The 21,390-nt window shown below is 50.2% G+C and overlaps 1 protein-coding gene across 1 annotated transcript in view; it reads left to right on the forward strand.

Annotated features, from left to right (window-relative positions):
* Positions 1–21,390, forward strand: part of Pnpla1 (patatin like phospholipase domain containing 1) — a 32,561-nt gene that overhangs the window by 10,709 nt on the left and 462 nt on the right. The window contains exons 2-8 of the mRNA XM_052164271.1: positions 11,671–11,903; positions 12,419–12,484; positions 13,280–13,489; positions 14,348–14,408; positions 16,951–17,613; positions 19,587–19,668; positions 20,521–20,640. Of these exons, the coding sequence (XP_052020231.1) occupies positions 11,671–11,903; positions 12,419–12,484; positions 13,280–13,489; positions 14,348–14,408; positions 16,951–17,613; positions 19,587–19,668; positions 20,521–20,640 (1,435 nt within the window). The remainder of the gene's footprint in view (positions 1–11,670; positions 11,904–12,418; positions 12,485–13,279; positions 13,490–14,347; positions 14,409–16,950; positions 17,614–19,586; positions 19,669–20,520; positions 20,641–21,390) is intronic.

Below are 21,390 nucleotides of genomic sequence, written 5' to 3' on the forward strand. Positions count from 1 at the left end.
GGTGGGGAGACGCAGAATTTGTGTCCAAAGAGAGAAAGGGGTCTGTTTGGAAATGGCTGGAAATGCAGGCTGTGAGTCCATTCCCACGGCAATGGATAGAAGCCTATCGGAGTTCCATTTGGTTGTTTCAGGGACCGGATCTTACTGTGTTGCCTAGGCTGGCCTAAAAAATCACTAGGTTGTCCATGCTGCCCTCTAACTCATCGCAATCTTGCTGCATCAGTTTCTTGAGGGGGGTTACAGGTGTGAACTATAAGTTTTTACTCTAAGGTTTTTAAAAAATTAAGTGTGCGTGTATGCATGTGTGCTGCTAATGACATATTTCTGCTAACATACAGTGTATGACTTACAGTGTGTGTCAACTCACTTATCCACCCACCTACCCACTTATCTACCCACTCACAACCTTACCTAGCCATCTGTCTACCCACCCACCCACAACTTTATCCATCCATCTATCCACCCAACCACCTCCCCACCCACAACCTTACCCATCCATCCACCCATCCACCCACCCACTCACAACCTTATCCATCCACCCACCCACCCACAATCTTACCCATCCATCCACCCATCCACCTATCCACTCACAACCTTACCCAGCTATCCACCCTCCCACCCAACCACCACCACCACCCCACCCATTCATCTACGCATTCACTCTCCCACAACCCTACTCTGCCATCCTCCACCCCCTTCTTAGTCACCCACCCACCCACAACCTTACCCATCTACCCACCCATCCCATCCATCCATCCACCCACCCACCCACAACCTTACCCATCTACCCACCCATCCCTCCCTCCATTCACCCACCCACCCACAACCTTACCCATCTACCCACCCATCCCTCCCTCCATTCACCCACCCACCCACAACCTTACACATCTACCCACCCATCCATCCATCCACCCACCCACCCACTCACAACCTTACCCATCCACCCTCCCACAACCCTACCCTGCCAACCCCCACCCCCCACTTAGTCACCCACCTACCCACCCAGTTATTCATCCACCTATTCATCCACCCACCCACCTGCCCACTTAAATATCCACGCACCTGTTCACCTTCAGCTTTGTCCTGGGCTGGCATTTCTACCTGCAAAAGCAGACGAACAGGAGCTGGGCTGGCATTCGTGTGTGAGGGGCTGCCCGTAGTGCGTATGTGTGTAGTGCACATGCATTTGTCTGCACCGGGGATCCGGAATCAACCTCAGGTGTCTGTCTTCAGGAGCCATCCACCTGCTTTGTTTGTTTGGTTGGTTTTATTATTTCACTGGGAATTGGGGCTCTCCAGTTAGACTAGACTGGTTAGAGAGCCGCATGGATCTAGCTGTAATAAGAACACACCAGTACATGCAGCTTTTGCATGGGTTCTGGGGACCAACCTCAGATCTCATGTCTTTCTGGCAAGTATTTTTACATTTTTATCCCTTGAGCAATCCTCGCTGCATCTGGTCTAGTATTCTTTGTTGTTGTTGTTATTTTGTTTTTGTTTTTTTCGAAATAGGTTTTTTCTGTATAGTCCTGGCTGTCCTGGGACTCACTCTGTAGACCAGGCTGGCCTCCAACTCAGAAATTCATCTGCCTCTGCCTCCCAAGTACTGGGATCAAAGGTGTGCACCACCACTGCCTCTGGTCTAGTATTCTCTTAGAAGTATTCATTTGCAGGAATTTGGGGGTGGGGTTTCCTGCTTAAGATGGTCCCAGGCAGTCTCATGGGGTTCAACGCCCATCTGGCTTCATTCCTTAACAGCTTGCGTTTAGTCGTTTTATATAATCAATTTTCACTTTAGATTTTCCTGGCACAAAGCCTTCTCTGGCTGAAAACTGGCTGTACCAGAAGTCCCCATGGACTTTCCACAAGTGACGGGGTATCTTTAAGGCAAAATGCTTTTATTGATGCCTCTGTCGTGTGTGGTACATAAACCGGGGTCACAGCCCTTAGAGTCTGTCTGTCACCATGAAGATAAACCCCTTTTCTAAGTGGGAAAGCCTGTTTGGGTGAACTATTTTCATTAAGATGATAATAACAGTTATTATTAGAATGTGGTTAGGTAGTCAAGATAGACCCACGGGAAAACACAGCTGGGATCTCAGCCTGCAATTTGGAGCCAGACAGGAACCAGAGGCTTTCAGGTTCCTCACCCAGGGCTCTGAGCTTGCTGGGCTTCCCTGAGAATCTGCTCACTCCTGCCTCCCAGAAGCCAAGGGAGAGCTGGCTGGCCAACTGTGATTGGCTGAGCTGGAGGCGGTTGCTAGGTTACCAGTCTACTGAGACTAGGTGAGTGTGTCTGTGCACACAGCCCCATCCTCGGTCCCAGATGCATCCCACACAGCAGGCCTAATTCTTGCACATCTGAGAACAGGATCGTCATTTCCAGGGTCGGGCAGTGGTGCCCCTTTCACCTCCGTGTGGGGGAGGGAAGACGGGCACCTGCTGTAACTCTTTGAGTCATCTTCAATAACCATTTGCCTCCTTGGGCCTCAGTGTGCTCTTTTGATATGCGGAGCTCACTAATTTATTCATTATCTGTGTATGCATCCAGTTACTTAAGCATCTGCCAGGACTCCAGAGAATATATTGAATACTAAGGATTAGTAAGACTTCTTTGCTCTTGGGAAAGGGGTAAATATTTCCAATTTAATCAAATAACATACACAGGCAGCCAATTATCTCTTTCCTTCCCCTTCGATGATCGTTCTAGCCCCTGATTTTTCTCAAACCCAGCCTCTAGCCCTCTCCCATAGAAGACACATGTTATCAGATTGCCAGGTTAGCCCTGTAACTCCTGAGACCATGGGTACACCCTCTCATCCATGTTTTTACTATGTCCATGTATTTTGTATCTTATTTTAAGTTTATTTATTTTCAGGTGTATGGGTGCTGTGTGTGCATGTATGTCTGTGCGCCACATTTGTGATGTCCTTTTTTAAAAAAGATTTATTTATATAATGTACATGAGTACATTGTAGCTGTGATGGTTGTGAGTCTTCTGTGGTTGCTGGGGATTGAATTTAGGAGCTCTGCTTGCTCCAGTAAGTCCTGATTGCCCCAGCCCAAAGATTTATTTATTATTGTATGTGAGTACACTGTAGCTGTCTTCAGACACACCAGAAGAGGGCATCAGATCTCATTTTGGATGGTTGTGAGCCACCATGTGGTTGTTGGGATTTGAACTCAGGACCTTCCAGAGAGCCGTAGCCACTGAGCCATCTCTCCAGCCCCATGTTATAAAGGCCAGAAGAGGGTGACAGGTCCCCAAGAATGGGGCTGCAGATGGTTGTGAGCACCGTGTGGGTGCTGGATATCAAATCTGGGTCCTCTGAAAGAACAGCCAGTACGCTCAAGCCCTGAGCCATCTCTCCAGCCCTCTGATTTGACACATCTTGAAAAGGATGTCGGGAAAGATTGCTGCCTTGTTCAGTGCACGCTTAGTTCATGCCACAGGGACAATTTCAGGCATGACCAAGATTGAGGGTGTACTATATGCAGGGAGCTTTCACACTGTGTCATAACTTGATGAGACAGATACTCTCTTTTGGTGGTTGGTTTTTGTGAGACAGGGTTTTATGTAGCTCAGGCTGGCCTCTAACTTGCTTTGTAGCAGAGGATAACGTTGAATCCCTGATCTTCCTGCCTCCATCTCCACAGCGCTGGGGTTGTAGGTACCAAGACCAGCTTATACTGCTGGAGATGGGCTAAGGCTTTGTGCATGCTGGAAAGCATGCGTCCAACTGGGCATATCCTCGGGCCCAAAGAAGGTGTCTTTGCCAGTTTTAAAAACATGTAATTGCTGGGCATGGTGGTGCCTGCCCTTTTTTTTTTTTTTTTTTTTTTTTTTTTTTTTTTTTGAGACAGGGTTTCTCTGTGTAGCCCTGGCTATACTGGAACTCACTCTGTAAACCAGGCTGGCCTTGAACTCAGAGATCTGCCTGCCTCTGCCTCCCAAGTGCTGGGATGAAAGGCATGCGCCACCACTGCCCGGCTGTGCCTTTTAATCCCAGCCCTTGGATGGCAGAGCAGGCAGATCTCTGAGTCTGAATCTAGCCTGGTCTATAAAGCAAGTTTAAGGATAGCCAGGGTTACACAAAGAAATGTCCATGTATGTGTGTGTATTACATATATGTATATATACAAGTATATGCATATATGTATATATGTATATGTGCATGTACATACATACATGGGTATGTGTATATATGTACATATAAGCATGTGTGTATACATGTGTATATATGTATATATGCACATGTGTGTATGTACATATGTGTGTATGTATATACATACATGTATATATGTGTGTATAATGTATACATATAACTTTCTATTTTTTTAAAATTCTGTGTGTGTGAGTGCACACATGTGGGTGTGTTTGGTCATGGGAACACGCCCAGCACACATGTGCTTTGTGGAGGTCAGCGAACAACTTGTGTGGATTAGCTCTCTCCACCCGCTGTTTCCCAGGAATGGAGCCCAGGCTCACCGGCAAGTACCTTTACCTGCGGAGCCATGATGCTGGGCTCTCTTTTCCCTTACTTTACAGATGGTGGAACTGACTGAACATCCCTGAGTAGCCAGTGCTGCTCCAGACGGTTTGTGTGACCCTGGGATTAGAAGCAAATCTGCCTGGCTTTGCAGTACAGATGTGTAGTTACAGATGTCGAAACTCCCCAAGTACCTGAAAGTCAGTGCTGTGGCTTCACCCTGCCCCTGACAGACCCCTCATCTCAGTCCTCATTTCCTGCAGAACTTCCCTGTGCTGGAGGCTTTCGAAGCTTGAGTTAACCACATTAGTCAATGCAATTGATCCTTGCTGGTTACAGACTTCCCGTCCGGCAATCTCAGCACTGGGGAGATATGGGGGGGCAGCTCAGGGGTTGAAGGTCATTCTTGGCAATATAGTAAGTTTGAGGCCAGCCTGTGGTATAGAAACCCATATATCATAATTGAATGCGTTCCCTGTCTGCGTGTGGCCTCACGGCCAGGCTTTCGAGGCAGAGCCAAGTGGCAGTGTCCTTTCTCTCAGTGTTCACTGGACAAGCACAAGAACCCACCCACCACTGTCTGAGAGACTGGCTGGGTGGGAGGATGTTGGCCCCCGAAGGATACCCAGGCCATCTGGAGGGTTCCTGGAGGGCCTTTGCGGGTACCACATCCTGATGGGCTATTGAGAGAGGGAAGGTGGGCTGGAGAGATGGCTCAGCAGTTAAGAGAACTGACTGTTCTTCCAAAAGGTCCTGAGTTCAAATCACAGCAACCACATGGTGGCTCACAACCATCTGTAATGAGATCTGACGCCCTCTTCTGGAGTGTCTGAACAGCTACAGTGTACTCACATATAATAAATAAACCTTTAAAAAGAGAGAGATGGAAGGCTTTACACACACACACACACACACACCACACACGCGCACACACACACACACGCACGCACACGCACACGCACACCACACACACACACACACACACACACACACACCCCAGAACTGCCACCTGTAGTAGAAGCAGCTGGTGGGGACTGGGTTGTGGCAACTCACTTGCCTGGGGTTTCCTGACCAGTACACACTGAGTCTACTTTCAAATCGCATGTTGCTGTGGTGACAAAAGTAAGGTAGGAAGAGAGCTTGATTTGGCTCAGTCTGAGGGTGACAGGAATGTCGTGCTGGTAGGAGCTTGAGGCGGCTGCTGAGGACTCAGAGATCAAGGGTGGTGGATCACCCCCTTTCTTCCCATTAGGCAGTCCAGAACCCCAGCCCACGCAATGGTGCTGCTCCCTTTCAGACTGGGTATCTCTTCAGGTAACTCCATCTAGAATTTCCCTGACATGCATGCCCAGAAGTTTTTCTCCCAGGTGACCCTGGGTCATTTCCAGTTGACAGTAGTAACCACCACAGGGGCCTTTGAATGGGAGAGAGTGCGGGGAAAATCACAGATGTGTAAAGAAGTGAAGGCTCCAGAACCAGCGATGGCCATGCTTGATATTCTCTCTCCCCTCTCCTCCCCTCCCCCTTCCTCCCCTCCCCTTCCTCCCCTTCCCTCCCCCTCCCCTCCCCCCCCCCTCCCCTCCCCCCCTGACACAGGGTCTTCCATGTGAGCATGGCTGGAGAACTCTCTATGCAGACCTGTAAAGTAACTTTTACTCACCTGATGTAATCGTCTTATCACGTCAGTCTGCTAACCCAGGCCTAGCCCTGGAAGCTTCTAGCCTCCCTACGATCTAACCTAGACCTAGAATGTTTTCATCCTGAGACTTGCTGATGAGTAGGCTCACCCTTTCTAGCTCTGGCTGAGCTCTGGCTGGCTGGTTCAGCTCAGCTGTTGTTGCTCAAACTCTTCTCCAAGCTGACGGATTCAGTCTGGCTTCTCTCTGCTTCTCGCTGAATTGCTCTGCTTGGCCTCATACTGACTCTGTCAATCTGTTCTAAGGTTCCGGCTCCTTCTCATCCTCTGGCTCGTTCTGTCTTCACCTCTGTCTAGCTTGTTCTCTCTCTGCAACCATCTGTGTAAAACTCTTCCTGTAAAACTGCTTCCTCTCTCTTTCTCTCTTAAATAGCCTCTCTTTTCTTCTGTTCTCGTCAGAGTTGGGCAGATCTTAGTCTGTCAAATCTTTCTCTGATTCGTCACTTTGTCCGCCACTCAATTAGACATCACTTTCAAACATGGGTGCTTCCTTCTATAAACTCACTTTACCTTCACTGTTTGGGATTAAAGGTGTGTGCTAAGGGCTTACACCACAACTAGAAACAGGGTTTTTGTTGTTTTTGTTGTTTTTTGTTTTTTTAGTAAACAACAGAATCTCAGGGTTCACATTGTGATCAAATATCCTATAACATAGACCAGATTTAAACTGAACTCGAAGCAATCCTCTCACCCCTATCTCCAGAGTTGTGGGATGACCACTATGAACCGTCACTACTGCTAATGGTTGACTCCACCAAAGGACATTTGTTTGACCTGGTTACATATCTATTTCTCCACCCCATCACCAAAGAATCTGGGAGGAGAGCAAAGGAGGAGGGAGAGACAGGGAGGAGGGAGAGAAAGTGAGGGACCCAGAGGATGGACACACAGGGACCCCCAAGGACAGATGCACAGGGACTCTGAGAACAGAAACCAGGAGGGAAGCAGATGCAGAGATACAGACAACCTTTCAGTTTGTGCCTGTTTTAAGCATTAAAAAAGAATTTTAAGCCAAACGCCTCCAGGCTGAGAGGAACCAGTCCGCCTCCCTCTGGCTGTGTGTATCTGGGTGGTACAGAGCTGATTTCCACACTGAACCATTTTCAGATGCATGGACCCTGGAAATGTCAGTACTATTTCCATTCTCTCCTCTCCGCTGCCGTTCCTCCCTGTCATCCCTCCCTATCCAGTGGGAATGAATCCTGTTCTAAAGCTGAAGTTAGAGCGAGCACCTGAGGCTTGACTCGTGCAGACCTTTGACCTCGTGTGCCCACTTCTAGTGGTTTGTCCCAAAGGGAATAGTCCGGGACATGAGCAGAGAATTTAGCATGGATTGTTTCTTCTGATATGTGTGGGTGTGTATGTATGTGTGTACATATATACATATATATACATATATATATACATATATATATATGTACAGGCATGTACATATATATGTATATGATCATCTATTTGTGTTTTATGTTTATGAGTGTTTACCTGCAATGTATGTCTGTGCACCAAGTGCAGGCAGTGCCCACAGAGCCCAGAAGAGGGCATTGGATGCCCTGGAACTGGAGTTACAGATTGTTGAGTGTTGGGAACTGAACCTGGATCCTCTGGAAGAACAGCCAGTGCTCTTAACCACTGAGCCATCTCTCCAGTCCTCTGGCAGACTAGTCTTTAAAATTGTGTGTGCACTTGAGTGTGTACATGCTTGTGTGCATATCTGCATGTGTGCTTGTGTGCATGTGTGTGTGCACATGCATGTGTGTGTGCATGCATGCACATGTGGTGATGTGAATGAAAATGTCCCCCGAAGGCTCAGGAGGTTGAATATGTGTCCCAGGTTGGTTGAACTCTTTGTGTAGGTTCAGGAGGTAGAGCCTTGGGGGGGGGGGAGGAGGACAGGGGGAGGTGTCACTGAAACCATGAGGTTTCAAAAGCCTGAACTGTTCCCAATCAGCTGCCTCTGACTGAGGCTCCTGTTGTGAGCCCTCGGTGTCTGCTCTGGCTGCATGCCTGTTGCTTGCTTCCATAGTCCCACATCTTATCTCGCTACCGGAAGCCCAAGCAAATCCTCCCTGTGTGTTCCTTGGTCCTAGTGTTTGATCACAGTCATGGAAGAGTAGCTAGCCTGGCGTAATCGTTCCTGTGTGTACATGCCCCGCGGAGGTCAGAGGACAACCTCTAGAGGTCAGTTCTCCCCGAGCTCGTGGGTCATGAGGATGGAACTCGGGTCGTCAGGTTTGGCAGACACTTTACCCACTAAGCCAGCTCACAGGCCTTCAAAGGCTGTCGTCTTCTCCTGCTCCTGCTCCTCCTCCTGCTTCTCCTGCTTCTCCTGCTCCTCCTCCTGCTCCTGCTTCTCCTGCTTCTCCTGCTCCTGCTTCTCCTTCTCCTGTTCTCCTCCCCCTGCTCTTCCTCCTCCTGCTCTTCTCCTCCTGCTCTCCTCCTCCTGCTCTTCCTCCTCCTGCTCTCCTCCTCCTGCTCTCCTCCTCCTGCTCTCCTCCCCCTGCTCTTCCTCCTCCTGCTCTCCTCCTCCTGCTCTCCTCCTCCTGCTCTCCTCCCCCTGCTCTTCCTCCTCCTGCTCTTCCTCCTCCTGCTCTCCTCCTCCTGTTCTCCTCCCCCTGCTCTTCCTCCTCCTGCTCTCCTCCTCCTGTTCTCCTCCCCCTGCTCTTCCTCCTCCTGTTCTCCTCCCCCTGCTCTTCCTCCTCCGTGTTTCAAGACAGGATTTCTCTCTGTAGCCCTAGTTGTACAGGACCTTGCTTTGTAGATCAGGTTGTTCCCATACATACGCACACATATATACACACACATATATATATACACACACATATATACATGTGTGTGTATATATGTATATATATATGCTTGTGTGCATGTCTGCGTGTGTGCTTGCATGCATGTATACATACATGCATATATGTGTGTGTGTGTATATGTGTGTGTGTATATATATATACATGCATGCAGGAAGCAGGCCACACATTAATTTCTGGATAGAGAGGAATTCTGACTTTTGGTTCCTTCTGTTTCTTTGCATTTCTGTCTTGTTTTTAAGGCGGGGTCTATGTAGCGCAGGCTATCCTCAAACTCCTGATCCTCCCAAGACCCAGGGCCGCAGTAGACTTGAACCTCCATGCCTGCTAATATCAGGTTTGTATGGTGTTTCCCATGCGTGTGAGGGTGTGCTTCCTGTGACAGAAACACACTTTCCTGCATCACCCCCAGGCACCGCCAGATCTTCTCCAGGCCTGGTGGAACAGGCTGAGGCAGGGCTGAAGGCGGGCCTGTGACCTCGGGTAGCCTGTTAAGAATTAAAAAAAAAAATAAAGGAGGCTTGAGAGATGGCTCAGCACTTAGGAGTATGGGCTGCTCTTCCAGCTGACCTAGATGGAGTCCCAGAACCCACAACCCACCTGGCGGCTCACAACCACCTGCAAGTCCAGTTCCAGGGCGTGTGTCACCCCTCTGACCTCTGTGGCAATCAGCAAAGGCATGGCGGTACATGTAGCTTGTGCTGTGATATGTGTGCATAAACAGATTTTTTTAAAGATTTATTTATATATAAGTACACTGTAGCTGTCTTCAGGCACCCCAGAAGAGGGTGTCAGATCTCATTACAGATGGTTGTGAGCTACCATGTGGTTGCTGGGATTTGAACTCAGGACCTCTGGAAGAGCAGTCGGTGCTCTTACCCGCTGAGCCACCTCTCCAGCCTGTAAAGATGTTTTTAAGCAGCTCATCTGATGGCACACATCCGTCATCCCAGCACTAGGGAACTGGCAGAAGGGGGACCAGGAGTTCAAGGTCATTCTTGGCGACATAGTGAGTCTGAGGCCAGCCTACCTACTGGAAACCAGTTCCCAGAAGCACCTGCCTCCGTCGTAATCTGTCTTCTGGGTGACTTGGATGGCCTCTTGCCTGGTTTTCTAACCTGCCAGCGGGTCACCACCCTCCCTAGAGGGCGGATGCTGATTGTCCATGTCTACCCATCACAGCGCCGGGCTTCCTGCTCAAGAAGGACTCCGAGCAACCCACGTCCACAGCAGAGTCTGGGGTCCCTACCGTGTAATGCGACTGTGATCTGGGTCTGGGGGGGGATGCCTCGGAGTCAGAAAACGAAACAAAACAGCAGCCAACCAACATTGCCTGACTGTGACCTCAGGCAAGACTCTTGTCCCTGCCTCAGTTTCCCTATCTGTCCAATGCTACTCCAGCATTACTAAGTAGTCTCTAGGATTAGACCAGTAACTTGTAACCTGTGAACTATATAATGCAATAGGAATAAGCTATCCTTTTGTTGCTAAATTGTTACCTTCTCTGTGTGTCTGCCTTGGATCGATTGCTAGGCACTAGAATTCCAGACTCCACGCTGGAAAGACTCCGCCCTTCCCACCCACCCACCCACGGATCTGGTGGTTAAGCTCCCTGACAGAGATGCTTATGCATTCTCCGCCCCGCTGCCTCCCACGGCAGAGAGCTTATGGCTACACAAGTCCCCGTCACATATGCATGACACTAACTTTAAACTAATTTTTCCAAATGAGATAGTTGTTTAAGGACTGGCTGTGTATTCCAGTGGTCAAGCACCCAATTTATGCAAACGTGCGCCATCCCTAGCACCAAGAGAAAACAGTGTTTGTGGGACTGGAGAAGTGACTTAGTCCTTAAGGGCATTTGCTGCTCTTGCAGAGGACTTAACCTCGGTTCCCATTGGCCCTGTCATACCGTTCCCAGCCGCCTTTAGCTCCAGCTCCGGGGACTCATCCAACCCCGTCTAGCATCCGTGGGCACACACACACACACACACACGCCCATGTGTGCATACATAGACGTGAATAACGATAAAATGTAAAAATCTGGTTTTGAGAGGATGGTTACAGCTAAATAAACAGAGTTCTTCCCAGCATGCACGCAGCCCTGGGTTCTCTCCTTGGCACGGCATACACCAAGCATGATGCCAGGCCTGTAGCCCCGGCACTGTTGAGGAAGAGACCAAGAGACCACAGAGTCGGGGGTTGAAGGCCATCCTTGGCTAGGCAATGAGGGTGAAGTCTGCCGAGGGTTTATGTGTCCTCTAAGTAAGTGCCCTTGTCACTTGGTAAAAGACTTCCAGTTGCGTCTGTGTCTGAGTAGGAATTTCATATAGGGGCCTCATAAACACAGCCTGGTGGCAGACCTCAGGTGTAGGGACAGGAAGCAGGGAGTAAATAAGTTTTAAGCCACTGACAGTTTCTGACGGGTGGCCTCTCATGGTCAAGAAGCAAGACACCTGGGCTCCATGCTGGTGCTGGTGTCTCCTAGCTGCAGAGCATCCAGGACTTCCTCCTTTATGGTTGGGCTCCGTCCTGTTCCCCAGGCCTCAGGCGTCTGGGTCAGAGGCCTCCTCGCTGTGAACTGTCAGGTGAAATGGTTAATATCACTGAGCCACCCCCACCCCCGCCATGGTCCTGCGTGGTTGCCAACCAGTGCATCTCCCCTCTGCTCCCTCCACAGAGGAGTACCTCAGAGTGCTAAATAAGGGCCTGGCCGAGGTGAAGAAGTTCTTCCTGGGACCTCTGTCTCCGTCCTGCAAGATGGTACAGATGATGCGACGGTTTTTGTACGACGTGCTCCCGGAGGACTCTTACAAGTTCGCCACCGGGAGGCTGCATGTGAGCCTCACCCGAGTCACGGATGGAGAGAACGTCGTGGTTTCCGAGTACCGGTCCAAGGAAGAGCTCATCGAGGCAAGGCCCTGGTTGGGGCGGCCCCACCTGGGGGGACAGGGGCAGCTCAGCCCAGGCCCTCCTCAGCCCCTCAAGCCTTCTCCCTTCTTCCCTTTTCTGCCTGCCTGGCCTTTCCCTCCTTCGTGCCCATGGCCCTGCCAGGAGCAATTCTATAAGAGGAGACTAGATTAGTCTACTAGGCGGTCTATTAGACCAAGGCCCCAAATAGGGATTGGGAAGGGAAGTGAGTTTCAGAATGTTCCCCGGGCCAGTACCTTTACTTTAAATTTATGAAATGGGAAATTGAAGATGAGCAGTGGTGGGACATGCCTTTAATCCCAGCACTTGGGAGGCAGAGGCAGGTGGATTTCTGAGTTCAAGACCAGCCTGGTCTACAGAGTGAGTTCCAGGACAGCCAGGGCTATATGGAGAGACCCTATCTCGAAAAACCAAAAGAGAGAAATGGAGACTTGGTAGGGGTCAGGGGTCATTAGCGCCCACCCCAGGGCTAGCATCTCAGCCCCGTCTCTCCCCAGGCCCTGTATTGCAGCTGCTTTGTTCCTGTCTACTGTGGTCTCATCCCCCCAACGTATCGGGGCGAGGTGAGTGACTGGGTGAGGTGAGGGAACCTGGGGCACCTTATGGTGAGGAACATTTACTACCCAGAATTTCTAGCTTTTTCAGGGGCGCCTTCTTCTCTAGTTGGTCCAAGTCCCTCTCTAGACCCACCAACCCTGTTCTGAACCCAGCAAGTCAAGGCTCCAAGGTTGCCAGGTTCCCCCAGAAGTCAGCGTGCAGAATCCAGACCCCAGAACACAGGGACCTGCGACCCTGCCTGAGGAGACCTTTGGGTCTCAGGTTTTCATGTGCCTATGAGTAACTCAGGAGTCCTAAGATAATGAGGACTCTGCTTTAACAGACCCGGGCAGGCCAAGACTCTGCATCTCTGCTGGCCTTAGGGTGCCCAGGACCGGTCTCCTAGCTACCGTCTGAATAGCAGGGATGTAACCGAGTGGTCCGGACATTTTATGGGACTCTTGGGATACAGAGCCTATGTGTTGGTCATCTCTTGTTCAGTTCATAAGCTCCACCCAACTTCAAAAGAAAGGGGTTGGAGGTGGGTGTACTGTGAGGTTGTGGAAGGGCGCTTGGTCTCTTGAGACATTTGGAGGAGGGACCCCATACAGAGGCCAGTTATCAGCAAGATTCTCTGAGGGAGAACAGTCCAGGGCCAGAGCATTCGACTTGGAGTCCCAAAACCATTATAGAGGCAGCAAGTAACCTTGCCCACACCATCCACCATTTATCTTGGGGACCTCAGCCTCAAGGCTTGTCCCAGAAGGCAGCTCTGCTCTCCTATGGCCCCAGCTCCTCCACATTTTCTCTCTTCCCCGCAGAGATACATCGACGGCGGTTTCACAAGCATGCAGCCCTGCGCCTTCTGGACAGACTCCATCACCATCTCCACCTTCAGCAGCCAGCAGGATATCTGCCCCAGGGACTGCCCCGCCATCTTCCACGACTTCCGAATGTTCAACTTCTCCTTCCAGTTCTCCTTGGAGAATATCACCCGCATGACACACGCGCTGTTCCCCCCGGATCTGGTGGTGAGCGTCAGGGCTGGTGGGGTGGGATCCAGAGCAGATGGGGCCCTCCTTTTGTGCCTCGCCCCTCAGAGGGTCCAGGGTTTTGCCATGTTTAAAAGATTGCTAAAAACCAACAGGGCTAAAGATATCGCTCAACCTAGCTTGCATGAAGCCCTGGGTTCGATTCCCCAGCACCACATAAGCTGAGGACTGTAGAGTACTGTAATCCTAATACTGGGGATGTGGAGGCAGGAGGATCAGGAGTTCAAGGTCATTCTTAGCTGCATAGGGAGTTTGAGGTTAGCCTGGGCTCCATGTCATCCTATCTCCAATCTAAATCCCACAGCAGAATAAATAGTCAGCAAAGACCCAAATGTTTCCAGTTTGCCCCCCTCAGAAAAAGCTCTGTGGACATAGCTCTCACCCCCCCCCTCCCAACACTGGCTGCAAAGATACTGTCACTATCCCCATTTGACAGGTGGAGACAGTGAGGCTGTGGGTGGTTACAGCTACACAGCCAATGAAGAGCAGTGCTGGGATTCGAACCAAAACACCAAGCTCTGTCCTTCTTATGACCCACATAAGAAGGGTCATAAGTTGGTGGTCTCTGGTTCCCCCAGAAACATCCTACCAACTCCCACAGTGGAGGCTGGGAACAGGTGGCTGACAGGCTAACACACCCACCCCTACCTACCGTGTTAGTAATTGCTTCCCTGCTCGCCTGGGTTGATGGTGGGAGGTGTAGCCCAGGGCTTGCTGACAGGGTCCCAGGTAGGAGGGACAGTGGAGTGTCTACTTACAGAGCACAGAGCGGCTATGGTGGGACGCTGGCTCTCTTGGTGACCTCAGTGACGTTTATAATCCTCTGCCACCATCTAGATCCTGCAGGAATACTACTATCGGGGATACGATGACGCTGTCTCATACCTGCGGAGGCTGAGTGAGTACCTGGGGGGGCGTGGCAGGGTGGGAATATAAATCTGGGTAGAGGACAGTGTCCCAAAGCTATAGCCAAGAAAGCTGGACAGAAGGACAGAGACCCAGCAGCCCGCATTGCCCAAGACAGTGGGTTGAAGAAAATGAAAAAAAGATGTGTATAGTGTGATATATATATATAACAAAGACACATAAAACATATATGTATAAAACATAAACACACATAAAGCATATTATATATATATATATAATATGTTTTAGTGTTTTGAGACAGGGATTCTCTGTGTAGCCCTGGCTGTCCTGGAACTCACTCTGTAGACCAGGCTGACCTTGAACTCAGAAATCCACCTGCCTCTGCCTCCCAAGTGCTGGGATTAAAGGCGTGAGCCACCATTGCCTGGCTTAGAATATTTCTAAACACGTATTTATGAAATTAAAAACAAAGAGGGCAGAGCTGCCGTTCTGTTGGTAGAGCACTTGCCTGGCATGCACAAAGTCCTACTCAGTCCTGCACACTGCATCAGACTGGTGTGTGTGTGTGTGTGTGTGTGTGTGTGTGTGTGTGTGTGATACATGAGTGAATGCCACCACTCAGGAAAAGTCTAGAGGACTGGGCATTCAAGGCCATCCTCAGCTTCTAGGCCAGCCTGAGCGGCTCCGGACCTGGTCTCAGTAAACGTTGACTAGTTACATTTGTGTGATTTTGTGTGATTTACTGATCGACGTCTGTTGGTCTGGGAAGGGGGGTGGACCCGTCTCCTCTTACCTTTATCAGACGAGTAGCATCAGTACTGAGGCGAATTTGTTCAAACTCTGAAGGCGTGGCAAGTGTCTTTATAGGGAGAGATCAAAGAACTGCCTGTACTTAGGTTAACTACCTGGAATGTGGTTTTAGTCGGAGGGAATCCCAGGGCTAGGGGTGCTTATGGAATGCCGCTAGCCTTTCTCCATGTGGTCACACAATCTGCGGTGTAGATATATAATATTCTGTCACGGCTGTACAGAACACTGGGCTTCTGGCCTTTGAGTTCCAAGCATTCCTTATTCTGACATGTCTATAGATCTCTGTGACTTAAAAAAAAAAGTACTTTGGGGAAAGAAATATTTTGGGGCAAAAGTAGGACTGACAGAGACAGAGATCAAGAACCACTTGGGTTTTAGAGACAAGTGGGGTTCTCAGCCCCACCCCCTAAGCTGTGTGTGCTTGGAAAAAATATCACTTCTGCTCTCTGAATCTTATTTCCATTTTTTATTCGATATATTCTTTATTTACATTTCATTATTTCCAATTTTGTAAAGAAGGGTCTGTACCCTAGCTCCTGACGCCTTTGGGGTGGCCAGGAATGAATCTCCTGGGGTCCCAGGAAAGGGGCGATGGTAGCTGGGATGTGAGCTCCCAGAACCTGGAGGGTGAGGGGGTTGGTGGGTCAAGTCTTCTTGGGCCATCAGCTGGGAAGCCCTCATTCTTCCTGGGTGCCGGTGTTTGTGAGGAACTTGAGGTTGGGAAGATCTTACAGTCTGATACTTAGATTTTGAAGGCGACTCCGTTTCCCGAGCCAGGGCACACCTTAACAACACACTCAGGTTCCTGTCCCACTGCAAAGAAAGCCCGGGTTCTTCCCAGACTCCTTGTGATGCTAGCGTCCTCCGCCAGGTGGCGCCAGCGCGCAGCACGAGTCCCTCCCTCCCTTCCTCCCTCCAGGCCTTTTTGGATTTTTCTACCCACACAGAATATGATCAGGAGCTACTGGTGCCTGGAGCCACACTATGGACTCCTGCCTGCCACTCGGAAGCAGTCAGAATGCTCTCTGCTTGGTTGAGGGGAGAGCGGCAGGCATCACACACAGGATGAAGCCGCCCTGGACCCCTTAATCTCATCCTCACCCCTTCTCCCCTCCCTCTCTTGCAAAAGCTCTCATCCACCCAGCAACTCCTGCAGCTAGGAAGCCGCCAGCCCCGCCTGCTTTTCTGGTGTGGGAAAGGGAGGCAGGAGCTGAAGGATGCCAGTCTGCCCCGAGCTGTGCCCAGCAGGCCGCGCCCTCACTCCTTCCGACAAAGTCCTCCCACACATGCACAATCTAACATCGTCTTTCTGCAGAGGCTGAGACTGGGACTCGATTAGAGTACTTACCTAGCAAGCACGAAAACCTATCTTTAATTTCCAGTACTTCATAAACCTGGCTGGGTGGTGCATGCGGTAATCCCAGCACTGGAGATGTGGGGGAGGGATGGGATCAGGGGGGGATAGAAGTTCAAGGTCATCCTTGGCTATATAGTAAATTTGAGACCAGGCTAACCTGGGCTACATGAGATCTTGTCTTTAAAAAAGAAAAAAACGTTCCCTGGAGCTCCTTTATGATTCCCCTCACCTTCGCCAACATCCCCCGGCCTCCACAATCTCTTCTGTCCTTACAATCTTCTTGCCTTAGCTCTCAAGTGCTGGGACAACGCTGTGCTTATCACACATCCTATTTATGTAGATTTTGCGCACACACCCATATTAGACTATGAGCATACCAGGTCTGATGCGCTGTGGTTTCTCCTAGACGCCTCGTATCTTGACTCCCCCAGCAAGAGAGTGCTTTTCCCGAGGGTGGAAATATACTGCCAGATAGAGGTCGCCCTTGGCCACGAGTCCCCGCCTCCCAGTCTGCAGAGACCCTCGGCACAGAGGAGGAGCCCGGAAGACGCCTCACAAAACCATGTACAGGGGGCTCCCAATGAGGACAGAAGGGACAGCCATTCCCCAGCAGCCCCCTCAGGGCAGACACCTGAATCTGGGTGCAAGGGGTGTGTGGAATCACCCGAGTCACCACAGGTCTCTTCATCCAAGCAGCCGTCCACACCGCCATTGGCCCCAGCCCAGCCGGGCCCCCTAATGAGGCCCACTGGCCACAGTGACAGTTGTCCAACAAATCTTCAAACTCCAGACCTGGAACAAGGAGTGAAGGGTGACCCTCACCTGGACTCAGCCACCGATGACCAAAGCACAAACAGCTTGCCGCCTGTGTTGCTCCCAGCTGCAGACTCACACGGCTCAAAGGCTGGATCCGCTGTGCCTGTTGGGTCACCTGAGTCCCCTGGACTGCTGCTCAGATCCCCCCAGGGAACCACAGCAGTCAGGGTGACACCTGGACTTCTGCCCCTAAGTCCTTCACCACCACCTGCCCTGCTGCCTGTGGAGGACCTAGGCCCAGAAGGACCCACAGGTAGGACCCTCCCTGCTCTGGCCCCCAGGCAAGCGATTAACTCTGTGGAACTGAGGAACAGCAATTCTAAGGGTGGCCTTAGTTATCCTATCTGAGCAGCCTCCACAGGGGATACTGACCCCAGCCTTGTGTCTTTGTCCCCATGAATCTCAAAGCTCAGCCCCTCCCTCTGGCAGCAAATCCACCATGGAGAGGCTGGAGGGAGAGAGACAGTGCAATGCATAAGAGCTGTTGTTCTCTCAGAGGACTGGAGTTCAGTTTGGTGGCCAGGACTCTGGGTGGCTCAAAACCATGCCCGTTCCCTCATCTGGACGCCTTGGGCATCTGCACTAGTATGTGCACACGCCTCCCATTCACACATCGAAAAAGAAAAGAAATCTGGGGTTTTTTTTTGGGGGGGGGGGGTTTCAAGGTTCTCTGTGAAGCCCTGGCTGTCCTGGAACTCACTCTGTAGACCTGGCCTCGAACTCAGAAATCTGCCTGCCTCTGCCTCCCAAGTGCTGGGATTAAAGGCGTGCACCACCACTGCCTGGCTATAAATCTGGGTTTTTAAGGGTTTTTTTCTTTTGGTTTTTCAAGACAGGGTTTCTCTGAGTAGCCTTAACTGTCCTGGAACCTACTCTGTAGAACTGGCTGACCACAAACTCGGAGATCCTCCTGTCTCTGCCTCCCAAGTGCTGGGATTAAATGTGTGTGCCACCACTGCCCAGCTAATAAAATAAAACTTTATTGGCCTGGCAGTGGTGGTGCATGCCTTTAATAAATATAAATATATAATTTAATATTGATATTAAAGGCTTATAATAAAGCCATCTATATTTAGAACACATACAATTTATACAGATGTTTAACCAATAAAAATAAACCCAGGGGCTGGAGAGATGGCTCAGTGATTAAGAGCACTGGACTCTTAATCTTCCAAAGGTCCTGAGTTCAAATCCCAGCAACCACATGGTGACTCAAAACCATCTGTAATGATATATGACACCCTATTCTGGGGTGTCTGAAGACAGTTATGGTAGTGTACTTACATATAATAAATTTATATAAAAAAATAAACTCAGGAAAACCAGAGTTTTACTCCAGAATCCACAGAAAGGCTAGGTTGGGCAGCGCATGTCTGTAACTCTGTGGCTGGGAGCATGGAGACAGGCAGACCCCTGGAGCTTGGTGGATGATGAGCTTAGCTGAATCAGTGAGACTTTCCACATAAATAGAATTCCAGCGCTGGCGGCAGATCTCTAGTTTGAGACCAGTATGGTCTATATAGTAAATTACAGAACAATTGGGTACACAGAGAAACCCTGTCTTGAAAAATCAAAGCCGGCTGGGCGGTGGTAGCACACGCCTATAATCCCAGCACTCTGGGAGGCAGAAGCAGGTGGATTTCTGAGTTCGAGGCTAGCCTGGCCTACAGGGTGAGTTGCAGGACAGCCAGGGCTATACAGAGAAACCCAGTCTGGGGGGGGGGGGAACAAATCCCAAAAAAAAAAAAAAAACCCAAAAACAAACAAACAAGAAAGGAAAAAAAAAAAAAAAGAAAAGAAAAATCAAAGCTGGGCAGTGGTGGCACATGCCTTTAATCCCAGCACTTGGGAGTCAGAGGCAGGTAGATTTCTGAGTTCGAGGCCAGCCTGGTCTACAGAGTGAGTTCCAGGACAACCAGGGCTACACAGAGAAACCCTGTCTCAAAAAAAGAAAAAAGAAAAAAAAGAAAAAAGAAAAAGAAACTAAGAAAATTTTCCTTAATAGTAGCATCTCACTATTAGATTCCTGGATAGTCTGGCTCTCATTGTGTAAACCAAGCTGTCTTCATACTCTGAAATCGCCCTTCCTGACTCCGAAGTACTAGGACTGAAGGGGTGCTGGGCCACATCTGGCATCCGTGCTGTTCTCAGACACACTCACCACTGTTATTTACAAAATGACCCAGTACCCACTCCCTGCCCTTACATCTCCGGTATTTCCTCCAGCTACAGGGTCTACCGGCTCTCGGCTGACGGGCTCAGCAGCACCAGGTACTGGGAAAGAAGCCCCCCGCAAGCCTCTACTGGCGTAAGTTTCCCTTTCCTCCGAACTGTTTCCTCCTTTACTAGGGGAGGGGGCCCAGCAAAGTGAGGTTTCTGCCCTTTCGGCTGCCTGGGTATCACCGAGCCCTTAGTCTGTGGGGCAGCAGCTCACCCTCCGTGCCGCAGTGGGGCGCTATCGGGGACCCTACCTGGCCATGAGGCGATACCATCCCTCTCCCCAACTCCAGCACACACTGGGTGCATCCTGTGCTAGGACAGTGGGCGCGTGTGCACTCCAGCTCCCGGGTCTTGTTTTTTATGAAGCCACAGTTAGAAAGGTCTAACAGGTGCACCATCCTAGCCTTGGGTAGCCCCTATTGGTAGAAAAGGACCCTCAAAGGTCTGCGTTGGGGTTGGCACGGAGGTGCGTGGCTTTAGCCCCAGCACCTTGAAGGGAATGAAGAGGACAGAGTGGGTTGAGCAGAGGCATGGCTGTTAAAAGCACTTAAATGCCGGGCGTGGTGGCACACCCCTTTAATCCCAGCACTTGGGAGTCAGAGGCAGGTAGATTTCTGAGTTCGAGACCAGCCTGGTCTACAGAGTGAGTTCCAGGACAGCCAGGGCTATACAGAGAAACCCTGTCTCAAAAAACCAAAAAGAAAAAAAAAAAAGAGATGATGCCCTCTTCTGGAGTGTCTGAATACAGCTACAGTGTACTTACATATAATAAATAAATCTTTTAAAAAAATAGTTAATGGTAATATGGTAATCAGTCACTAGGGACATCAACCTTGGCCAGGGCCACTGGGTCTGCTGAGCCCTATAGGGCAGGACTCTGATGGTGGCAGACACTGCTCGGAATGTCCCCGTAACAAGCACCTCCTTTGTCTTTGCCCAGGGAGAGTCCTGCAGATTCAAACACAGCAAAAAATATGTTCAAGAGGAAACAGAAAACAAACGCCACCAGAGAGTGCTTCCCAAGAAACCCTGGGTCCAAGAAGCCAGCTAGCAAACTTCAGTAAGTGAGAGTCTGCTCTGCCCGGAGAGCTCATGTTTACAATTAGAACGTCTAGGCTCTGGGTCCCCATGTTCTGACCTGAAAAAAACAGGGGTGACCTGGCTCATAAGCCCGTGAGTGTGCAGTGCAGGCCACTCTGTGAATGGGAAACTGTTCAGAAGACAGCAGCTGTCATATGGATAGGTAGAGGTTTGCTAGCTACTTTTCAACTGTGTGTTGTTTTGTTTTGAGCAGAGTAGCCCTGCCTGTCCCAGAACTTACCATGTAGACCAGGCTAGCCTCAAAGTCACTGTACAGCTAATGCCAACTTGGAACTGTGGATCCCCTCCTGCTCCCAACTCTCCGGTCCTGGACACGTGACACCATATCTAGCTTACGTCATTCTTTGACCAGCAGACCCTGTACAAACAGGGAGTTGCTTTTGACCATTCTTTAGTCCACTTGGTAGAAATTTCTTTAGACGTTTTTGACATTTTTTTCCGTACTGATTGTGCACGTGCATGAGCGTGTGCTGGAGAGGTCAAGGGTCACATTCTCTGGAGTCGGCTCTGCGCTGTCTTGTGGGTCCCAGGGACTGACCTCAGACCGGCAGGGTTGGAGGCACTCACCTCTACCCACTGAACATCCCTCTGGGATGCCTGTGTCCAAAGCAGCCATAACGTGACCCAAGAGCCAGTGAAACCTGCCAATCCTGGGCCAGCCAGGAACGCTGGAATAAGGAGTTACCACAAGAGTAAATAAATATAACTG

This window comes from Apodemus sylvaticus, chromosome 19, assembly GCF_947179515.1.
Source record: "Apodemus sylvaticus chromosome 19, mApoSyl1.1, whole genome shotgun sequence".
NCBI classification, from domain to species: domain Eukaryota; kingdom Metazoa; phylum Chordata; class Mammalia; order Rodentia; family Muridae; genus Apodemus; species Apodemus sylvaticus.